Source organism: Phalaenopsis equestris, unplaced genomic scaffold, assembly GCF_001263595.1.
Source record: "Phalaenopsis equestris unplaced genomic scaffold, ASM126359v1 Scaffold000450, whole genome shotgun sequence".
In the NCBI taxonomy this organism is placed as follows: Eukaryota; Viridiplantae; Streptophyta; class Magnoliopsida; order Asparagales; family Orchidaceae; genus Phalaenopsis; species Phalaenopsis equestris.
The window spans coordinates 582,725-594,188 of NW_018164891.1; the positions used below are offsets into that span (position 1 = coordinate 582,725).

Below are 11,464 nucleotides of genomic sequence, written 5' to 3' on the forward strand. Positions count from 1 at the left end.
TAGGTGCTTATATGCCCATAAGAAGTCTAGAACTCATATAATCTTATTTAATAAATAAGCAAAAATCTAGTTAAACAAACAAAATTATTTTAACAAAAGATTAATCCCTAGTTCCTATGCTTGTTGATCAAGATTCTCTTCAACTAATATTATATGCTTCAAAGTTTGGGGTGGTCTTTGCTAGGAGATCAAGATTCTCTTCTACTAATAGAAATAATCTCTTTTTGGCATAATGCAACCAATAGAAATTTCAATAAATCAAAGCCTTTTCCATTAAAAGGCTTCTTGTAAGACAAGAACGGCCCTAAATTAAAGAATGAACATCTGAAATAGTTGATAGCGCACCTTTCCTGTTTCAAACATCTGACAACAGAGAAAAACTGTAAGAGAAAACAGTACATGTTAATGATAAATAAGAATATCTCATCTCAGATATTGTGTATGCCATTAATTGATTAAAGATAGGGGCATTTACATATATACCACATGATTCTTCATGTATTTACATATCTAACACCTAAACTTTCACATTCACATGCATAATACTCAAATCTTTAATATCACATCAAAAATATCACTTCTACTCAACTTTTTATAAGTGAAATGCACCTTCTCATGCATAGGCTTATGCACAAAAGTGTTATAAATGTAAACATTAAAATTTAGACGTTAGATATGTAACTATATAAGAATTGTGTGGTATGTATGTAAATTTTCCTTTAAGCTATCTCATGTCCGATGTTGTCTAAGCCTTGAAACGGATTAATATTAGCCTTCTGCTGATACATTACCTGTTTTTGTTCAGCTATTGAGCAGATCTCCTCAAAAGCCTGAAATGAATCAAACCTTCGTATTTCATCTTTCTCCATATAACCAAGGTGACAGTCAGTTGCAATGAGAAACCGTAGAGTATTGCCCATGTCATCCCTGAAAAATCAATCATGTCATTAATACTTAGTTCACAGTGAAAAGGAGTTTGCAAGTGTTTTTAGCACCCATTTAAGCCAACTTTCATGAATTAAGCAAGAAGTGAACAATATCTATGATTTTTGGTGACCCCAAAGTATGAGATAGGAATATGTGTGGCTTCCAGTAACATAGAAAATGAGAGATATTACACTTCTTACATCTGTTCGTCTGATAAGTATCAATCTGAGTCTCCAAATTTTCTACGATCCTATCAAGATAAAAAAAATTGTCAAGTATCATCATAAAAGAACTTTAAAACAAGAAGAAATATACTAGAAAATATACAATCTAAAAAAAGGCGTACGCCATTGGCTAACCAAAATAATAATATTAATCTCATTCTTGCAAGGTATCCATGGCTATGAGTTCATCATCTAGGCAAGGCAACTAAGTTTTACACATTGTGCCCATTCAAAAATTAATTCTGTATATATGAGTATATGGCATTTTTACAAAAGGGATAAAAATGAGTAATCATCCTGGAGTAGGTCATCCCCATCCCAAGATGACAAATAACAGCTAACAGTAAAATAAAACAAGAGGCAGAGTTCAAGTGTTAGCTTAATCATATGATATTCCGAAACAGATGCCTGAACCCAAAAACACTGAAATAATCTGCAAAAAAGATTACAAAAGTTTCCTCCATGCAATATCTAAAATTGATACATATGGTTGTAAGCAATGCAATGCCCAAGCCCTACTCCGCTAGCGGTGAGTACGAAGGAAGAATAATATAACAAGCACATACTATACAACTATTGTAAGTTGTGTAAATCAAAGTTTGGTTTTCCATCCTTATAGATTATAACTAACTTCAGTGCAATAACAGAAAATTCACATAAATAAAAAAATTAACACTTTGTGCAATCCCAAAAAAGGAAAGAAAACCACTAGTTTATTGTCCCTTGAGAACGCAACTACCGTTCTGAAAAATCACAATATAAAATAGGATGAATTTACAAGAACAAACTCAATAAGTGAGACATGCTTGCCAAGGCATAAGTCGTAATAAAATAAAACATGCAGATTATGTAGGGCTTGCTTTATGAACCACATTCAGCATCATCATCAATTAACTTTTGGCTTAATGAATTTACATTCTTGATTTGATTTAAGTCAGTGCAATCAAATTTGATCATCTCATTACATAACATCAAACTTTACATTTATCATCAAAGCACGTGGTTGGTAATGGCATGAATATCAAATCCAACAATGATGCAGATATCATATTAAGACGTCCAATACCTATACTAATATAAATCAATATAAGTTAAAGATAACCAAATGAGAACATACTAATCAAAATATCAACTTAAAATTAAGGTGTGACCAAGCACTCCACAAGACAAAAAGGATGATAAAAATATCTGAATTAATATCCAATACATTATTATAATAACTACAAAAATTGCAACAATATGTTTCACTCATCCAGACGTTGGCAACAATAGAAAAGTATCTATCAGAGATGGTTTTTAGCCAAAGCGCCTTTTCTCTGCCATTTTTCTCACTGCCCTCGTCCGAACACTTCGCCGTGAGCATTCCAAACTCCTAGAAATTGAGCTCGTTTCGCCAGATTCAGCCTCTACTGGATAAATGAGGGTAGAATCTCTAGAACCTGTTTAAGGGGGAGACCAAACCGACCACCTCACAGGCCACTCATTTTTGACAGTGGTGCAAATAGAGGGGGCCCATTCGCCCCATACAAACTAAGAGAAGCTGGCCATTATTTATTAGAAATTGAGAGCCCTCTCGCTTGTGATGATGGTGTCTAGCAAAACTCAGAGGCATGCACTCTATTGGCTCACATGGCTCAACTACAGGAAGAGTTGTCTATGGTGAAGCAATTTGTGTCTATGCTGCAGCAGGATCTTATGAGTTTGCGAGAGCTGTCCCAGTCTCTCTAGGCTCAGATGGAGTCCAATACGTTGGACCAATTTAAGTATGACAGCGAGTTATGTTTTGGACGTTGGTTTGGCTAGGTTATGCCTCGCTGAAGCAGCCTCGGGCCTATATATTAGTTATTTTCTCTTTGCACTGATTAAGAGATTTGTAATGATTATTTGTGATAGTGTTTTGTCCTGAAAAATTTTCTGCATTGGGCGCCGCAATGCCCGGATGCAGTGCCCCAGTGCTTGGAACCCTAGCTTTCGACACTCTAACGCCAGGAGGGGGTGCCGCAGCGCCCAACCCAGGCCCATAAACAGAGTGATCGACACCCCAATGCCCTGAGGTCAGCGTCCCAGCACTACAATGGCGCTCCGCAGTGCCGAATTCCGACACCCTGGCACCAATAACCACATTCAGGCATTTCGAGGCTTAAAATTACATCTTCGATGTGGGATTAAGGTTCAAAGAGGTGTTGGATTTCAAAGTTCTTCTGTGTGGTGAAGAAGAAAATGAGTGTTCTTGAGTTTGAAAGTGCAGAGAGGCTTGAGTGAAGTATAATTTGTACCATCTCCTTACTTTTCACAGTGAATTTCTTATTTTAGTGTGGCTCCATGATTTTTTCCCGTTCTCGGGTTTTTTCATAATAAATCTTGGTATTCTTTGCATTTTTTGTGATATCTTATTTTATAAACTTTTGTTAAAGTTTTGCATCAGAAATCTCGAATCAGTTTCCATATATCTATTCCCCAATACAAGGATGATTTCAAGGTTGGTTCTACACTCCTAACTCAAGCAAATGAATGAATGTTACTCTTTTCAAGATTTTCTTAAATTTTAGAAAATTTGTACCTAATAATTCTTTGGTAAGAATATTTGCAAATCATTCATCTTCTTCAAAAAAATATCTATCAACTTTAATATAATTAGTATTAATGATTGATTCAGCATAATAATAAACCCTCATAAAAGCTTTTCCATCAACCTTTAACTCTTCAAAGATGGGTTTTAGCCATATTAATTCATTAAATTTTAATGTCAAAGATTTAAATTCAGCTTGTACACTAGATCTAGCTAGCAAATCATTTTTTTTTTCCTCCAAATTGTTGCCTTTTAAGTGTGGGCAATATCCTGAAGTTGACCTCTTATCAACCATAAAACATGCATAATTTGTACGTGTATAAATTTTAAGAGTAAAATCGTTCCCTTGTTTGGATAGAATTTCTTTACTTAAGATTCTCTTTAAATACAATAGAATTCTATATATAACCCTAAGATTAAATTCTCATGGATTGTACATGAATGAGCTCGCCACACTAACAACATGGAGAATATAGAGTATAATATGTGAGAAATGGATAAATGTTCCCGGACAAATCTTTGAAAGAATATTTTTCTATTGTTATGTCTTCTAAACATCTCCAAGTTTATGATTGAATTCCGGGAGGTAGTGGACACACACGCATCCCAACTTACCCATGCCTTTTAATAGGTATGTTACATTTGTTGTCAAGATTTCATGTTGAGATTGTGCATCATCAAAAAAAAGAAATATTTTAGCTTTTCTAATTATTTAAATTCAAATTCTTGAAGCAAAGGTCTTAAGGTAATCAATCACGGCCGCCAATCTTGATTTATGCATTTCTAATACATCATTGAATTTATTTTACGATAAAGACTCGTCTACTTTTTGCTAATTTCTTTCCTTTTCGTAATTTTAACAATTCCCATATTTTACTGATTTTAAGTGAAGACATCTCTTCCATCATTACAATACTCCATTTCTCATTATTAAAATGAAAGTTAGTAATATGGATATGGACTATTTTAGGAATAGAGGTGGTAAGTAAGCTCGTAAAGAAGCTTTGTTAATTAGAAGAGACCTTACTTTAATAAAATATGAAAAATATGAAGGGGATTCAATCGAAGTTTTAAAAATTTTATACTAAGATTCCTTTCAATCACAAATTGATTGATTAACTTAATGAATTTAATAATAAGGATTAATTGCACTAGCAGGACTTGGCAGATTGAAATGTCCTCTTCTTGATTAAGCATGTAGAGCCCAAGTAGAGGAAGCGATTCAAATATAGGTTTATTTGGAATAGGAGTAGCTGGTGGGTAACAATTGGTTCTTGAACAAAATTAATACGATTAATGGTAAGTGCAACCTAAGAGAAAAAAATAATTTGTGAATGATAATTCTTACTTGAATAAATGGTGGTAAATAGTAATCATCTTCATCAAAACTGACATCAATGGAGATATGCACCTTTCTCTTGGTGGAAAGTTAGCATTTATACTATGTTTGCGTAGGAAAATAGCCAATGAAGAAACATACATCTGTTAGTGGATCATTTTTTTCTGTTTCAAGGAAGTGTACACATAAAGGCTGGTTCAAAAATTTAAAGAACAATATTTTTCTTAGTATTTATGTCAGGAAAGAACCTGAATGTTACTCATGTAGAACTCACAAACCAAAGGAACCATCAACATAAACACATGATAAGGTGCACGTCATAACTTGGCCAAGGAGCTTGACCAATGTACGAAGAGACGGTTCGATAAATACAAATTTAAATTTCTATCGTTGGTTTTGTAATGATTTAAAATTTATATGTTCTCTAAAAGTTTATCCAAATCCAAAAATAATGAAAGAGCCAAGGAACAACAAAATTTAACGCAATAAAAAAATTTATTATATATTAGCAAAAATAAATGTGAAAAGTGGAGGGTTGCGTTAGGTAGTTGACAGCCAGCGTAAACTTGTCGAAAAAATCATGACATAAATCTTTTTTTATCATTGTGTAAGTGTTAGGGCATCCTCTGGAACCAACGCGATGTATGGTTTGAATACAATGAAAAGTGTGCAAATGTCGTTATACCGGCGCATAAGTTTAGTGTCAATTAAATAAGGATTCCACATTACGCGGATGAGGATAAAGAAATTAGTCCATGAAACTAATACTATGATAGGATCTTGGAATATAAGTACTCTCATTGGTAAATTAATAGAGTTAGTGGATATTATGATTCATAGAAAAATAAATATCTTATGTGTTCAAGAAACTAAATGGATTGGAGAAAAGGCCAAGGAGATCGATAACTTCGGTTTTAAACTTTTGTAGGCAGGTAAAAATCGCACTATAAATGGTGTATGTGTAATTATAGATAGGAGTTTGAAAAATAATGTTGTAAAAACTAATAGAGTTAGAGATACAATTATAGCCCTTAAGATTATTGTTGATCCTATGATTTTAATATTATAAGTGCTTATGTTCCTCAAGTGGGTTTAGATATAGGTTCAAAAGATAAATTCTGGAATTACTTAGAAGATTTAATACAAATGATATCTCTTGAAGAAAGAATCTTTATTATAGGAGATTTAAATGGACATGTCGGTAAAATGGTAGAAGATTTTAGAAATATTCTTTGTGGCTACGGTTTTGGAGGGATTAATGAAGGGAGAGCTATATTAGATTTTGCTTTAGCGTATAATTTTGTTATTGTTAATATTTTATTAAAGAAAAGAGATGAGCATAACATTTCTTATAAGAATGGATCTAAGAAAACACAAATTGATTATTTTTTTATGAGAAGAAGAGATCGTATAAAATGTAAGGATTGTAAACTCATTCCAAGCGAGGATTCAAGTACTCAACATCGATTATCAGTTCTATATTTTAAGATGAAGAGTTGTAAAATAAAGAATACAAGGAATCATCATCGTAGAATTAGATGAGGGTATCTAAAAGACACAAAGAGGGTATCTAAATTAGATGAGGGTATCTAAAAGACACAAATAAAATTATTTTTTGGGTAAAATTCAAGATTTTAAAATTTGGGATGTTCATGAAGAAACAAATTTTATTTGGGATAAAGTAACAAACACTCTTACATAAGTGACAAAAGTTGTACTTGCAGAATAAAAAAAAAATTCTATAAATAAAAATAGTTTGCATTAGAATAATAATATGCAAGAAAAAATAAAATATAAGAAGTTACGTTATAAAATTGGTTAAAATGTAAAAACTTAGAGAACTGGAAAAAATATCAAACGACCCGTAGAGAGTTTAAATGAACAATTTATGATGCTAAAAATTTTGCTTTTAGTGATCTTTATAGTAGATTATATACTAAGGAAAGTGAAAAATATATGTATAAACTAGTCAAACAAAGAGAAAAGAAAAGAAAATATTTAACTCAAATAAAGTGTATTAAAGATGAAAATCAAAAAGTATTTTTCTTAGAAAAAAGATATTAAAATAGGTGGGTGAGTTATTTTGATAAACTTTTTAATAAAGTTTCAAAATATACGATCGACCTTAGTGATCGTAATGTCGTTAATAAGAAAAAAAATGTTTCGTTTTTATCGTCGCGTTAGTAAAAAGGAAATTGATGAGGCTTTAAAGAAAAACAAGAGTGGAAGGTCTGTAGGACATGTTGATATCTCAATTAAAGTATGAAAATATTTAGGAGATTTTGGAGTTTCTTGGCTTACTATACTTTTTTTGTTATTTTAAAAACTAAAAAAATGTCTGAGAGGTGGAGGAAGAGTATTTTGGTCCCCATTTTTAAGAATAAAGATGATGCACAAGAGTGCAAGAGGGTCCCCATTTTTAAGAATAAAGATGATGCACAAGAGTGTGCAAATTATAGAGGAATTAAGTTGATGTGTCATACTTTAAAATTATGAGACAGGATAATTGAACATAGTTTAAGATGTATTATTAAGATTTCTCATAATCAATTTTGATTTATGTCGGGGAGGTCTATTATGGAAGCTATACATTTAGTGAGAGGTTTGATAGAAAAGTTCAGAGAGAGGATCTACATATGATTTTTATTAATTTAAAAAAAAACTTACGATAAGGTTCTACGAGATATCAATTGAAGAGTTCCTGAGAAGAAAGGTGTTGATAGGGCTTATATTCAAGTCATTAAGGATATGTATACAAGAGTTGTTACTTGTGCTCGAACGGAAGCTCAAACGAAAGGAGGATTAACCAAATATTTTCCTATTTCTGTTGGTTTACATCAGGGATCAGCTTTAAGCCCATATCTTTTTGCTTTAGTTATGGATGGTCTTACTGAACACTTACAGAAGGATGTACCTTGGTGTATGACGAGAGAAAAAGCTAAGGAAAAACTTGAATTATGGAGGTCTACCTTGGAGTCTAATCGTTTGAGTAGAACTAAAATTGAATACATGGAATGTAATTTTAAAAGTAGTAGCTCTAGTGACAGAAATATAACTATGGGTGAGCAAATTATTAAAAGGTGAGAATGCTTTAGATATCTCGGGTCTATTGTTCAAAGTGATGGTGATATTGATGGGGATGATATTAGTAGAATTCAAGTTAGTTGGTTAAAGTGGAGGAATGCTTCGGGCCTGTTTTGTGATAAAAAAGTACCACTTAGACTGAAAGGAAAATTTTATAAGATGGTGATGAGACCTGCAATGCTCCATGGCGCTGAATGTTGGTCTTTAAAAGAGAAGCATAATACAAAGTTAAATGTTGCCGAGATGAGAAAGATTAAGTGGATTAGTGGCTTTACACTTAGAGACAAAATGGGAAATGAATATATCTATTGTAGCTCCAGTAAAAGACAAAATTAGAGAGGGTCGTCTTACATGATTTGGTCACATTAAAAGTCGATCATCTGATGATCCGATTAGAAGAGTAGATGTTTTAGATTCGACGTATGTTAAGAAAAGCAGAGATAGGCCTAGGAAGACTTGGTCATATTGCATAAAAAATGATCTTAATTTATTAGAATTAAATGAAAATATGACCCTAAATAGGACACAGTGGAGAAAAAGGATTCATGTAGCCAACCCCACTTAGTGGATAAAGGTAAAAAAGTATAAACCAGCACATTCCTCTCATTGATTTCCAGCACAATATATATGTTTGTGTGTTGTCTATAAATATATATAAACATATATATATATATAAATTAAAAGTTTTTGGGACTAGATATATGTCTATAAATATATATAAACATATATATATACATATATATAAATTAAAAGTTTTTGGGACTAGATATATTATTTAAAAAGTTTTGAGCGGTATGTATACAAATCCCCCTTGCATAAAATGATTCACATGTTATTGTGAGTTATATCAACTTCATATAAGAAATAAAAATTTTAATTCAACATCGATTAAATAAAAAAACATAGTTTTTTCACTCAATTTTTTTCAAATAAATTAAAACTAATTCCAATTTGTTTCCTTTGCTTTTCCTCTCTTTCATATGCTTCAAACCAAGCATGGCCTTCATTTTTATGGGAAAAAAAGGTCTAGTTAAAAAAAGAATTAAATAAGTCAATAATAAAATCTAGTATGGTTAAAATAAAAAATAAAAAAAAAATCATACGAACAACGATATCAGTATAGCATTAATCAAATGGGAGGAAAAGAAAAGTTTATTTCAATGCACTATTAACTCAATAGCTAATTTGAAAACAATACTTTTCCTGATCTCATTTACACTCATTTTAAATGTGAAATCACTTTTATGATAATTTTAATAAAATTAGTAAAGGTTGAAATCTATTTGGTGTTCAACGACACCAATCAAAACATGAATTTATTGATTTGATCTCTGGAGTAAGTTATTCGTTGTGGCAAACAGACTATTCCAAACATTTTTGGTGGGTTTGTTATTTAAATACAAAAGAATTGTGAAAGATTTGGAAATTGAGCGGGGCGGGATAATTACCATTGATGGAGAAAAAAGGTTTATATACACATTACAAGACTCATAAAATAGGAATGTCATAAATTGGAAATATATGGAATAGAAAATACATAAAAAAGGCAACTAAAGGAAAAGAAATAAGTACAAGCTAATAACTAAAACATAAATCAATTCTAATAATTTCAATACTCCATCTCAAGTTGAAGCATAATAACAACCGAGGAAGATTTTTTGTAAGGATATTTGTTAGTTAACCATTGTATCGAAAAATAAGAATATAAATCTCCCTAGAATCGAGCTTTTCCTTGATGAAGTAATGATCAATCTCTACATGTTTTGTGGGATCATGTTGGACTCGATTATGAGCGATGCTAATGGTGATTTTATTATCACTGCACAACCGTAAAGAAACACAGACTAGCATACATAACTTAAAGAGCATGATATGCAACCAGAGAGCTTTATATATTCCCAAGAATAGAGAATGAAGCTCGGCTTCAGCACTACTACGGACAATCACCAACTATTTTTTTCTTTCCCAAGTGATAAGATTTCCCCACACGAAGGAGCAATAATTCGAGGTAGATCATCGATCATGGACAGACCATACCCAATTAGCGTCAGTATAAACAAAAATAGAGCGAGAGGTAAGATGAGAGAACAACAAACCTAAGCCCGATATGTCTTTTAAAAATCTAGTGGACAGCACTGAGATGGTGCTCATAGGGGGCATGCATGAACTGACTCACAATACCAACAACGTGGCAAATGTCGGAGCGTGTATGGGCGAGATAAATGAGTTTACCCACAAGGCGTTGGTAGTGTGTCTTGTTCACTGGAACTGCATTGGGAACATCTGACAATTTCTCAATCGAATTCATCGAAACAACAACCAGTTTGCAAATGAGAAGATTAGTCTGGATTAATAGGTTCATCATATATTTGCGCTAGGAATGACAAATACCCTAAAAGGACTGAGCAACTTCCATGCATAAGAAATATCGGAGAGACCCCAAGTCCTTCTCAAAAAGGCGGCAATGATGTCTTTAAGAGATTCCAAATCTGGCAGATCATTTCCTGTGAGCACAATATCATCGACATAGACGATGAGCATGGCAATATGGCCACTGGAAGAATGTCGAAAGAAAAGAGTGTGATCGAATTGGACTTGCAAGAACCCATGGCCTACTAACACCAACGTGAACTTGTCGAACCAGGCTTGAAGAGATTGCTTCGGTCCATAGAGGGACTTTCGCAGTCGTCACACTTGACCACGGGAAGAAGTTGAGTTAAAGCACAGAGGGAGAGACATACACCTCTATGAGATCATCGTCAAGGAAGGCATTCTTAACATCCAGGTAGAGTAAGGGCCAATCCTGATTCACAGCAAGGGATAACAAAACCCGAATGGTGTTCAGTTTAGCAACCGGAGCAAAAGTCTCATATTCAACTGCATAGATTTGTGAGTAGCTTTTAGCGACCAACCGCGCTTTGTTGCGTTCAAAGGATCCATCGGAGTTAAATTTGGTGATGAAAATCTATTGTCAGCCCACTACTTCTTTCCCCAAGGCAGATCAACAACATCTCACATATGGTTTCACTAAGTATAGACACAGAGAGTGGATAGAAGAGATGTTTGTTTGGTTGGTGATGGATTCGGTGGGACTGAGGGTTCCTCGGAACAATGGTTGGAGAAGTAGATGGACTATCCAAGAGAGTCAGAAAAGGAATAGTGTCCAAAAAGCCTAGCTCCCACTCTTTTGAAGTAGGAAATACTTTCAAAGAAGAATAAATCAGTACTCACATAAAATTTATTGATGATAAGATTCAGGCTAGGGGTGTAAACGAGCCGAACACGAGCGAGCCATGCCCAGGATGTGTTCGGGCCGGTTTT

The 11,464-nt window shown here is 33.2% G+C and overlaps 1 protein-coding gene across 2 annotated transcripts in view; it reads right to left on the bottom strand.

The window, feature by feature from the left end:
- LOC110027810 (double-strand break repair protein MRE11) overlaps positions 1 to 11,464 on the bottom strand; it is a 53,034-nt gene that overhangs the window by 35,124 nt on the left and 6,446 nt on the right. Inside the window, exons 2-3 of one of the 2 annotated variants that reach the window (XM_020729391.1) lie at positions 1,121 to 1,177; positions 792 to 927 (exon numbers count right to left, since the gene is read on the bottom strand). In XM_020729391.1, the coding sequence (XP_020585050.1) occupies positions 792 to 920 (129 nt within the window). In that variant the 5' untranslated portion in view covers positions 921 to 927; positions 1,121 to 1,177. The remainder of the gene's footprint in view (positions 1 to 791; positions 928 to 1,120; positions 1,178 to 11,464) is intronic. The other variant, XM_020729390.1, reaches the window with a different exon arrangement.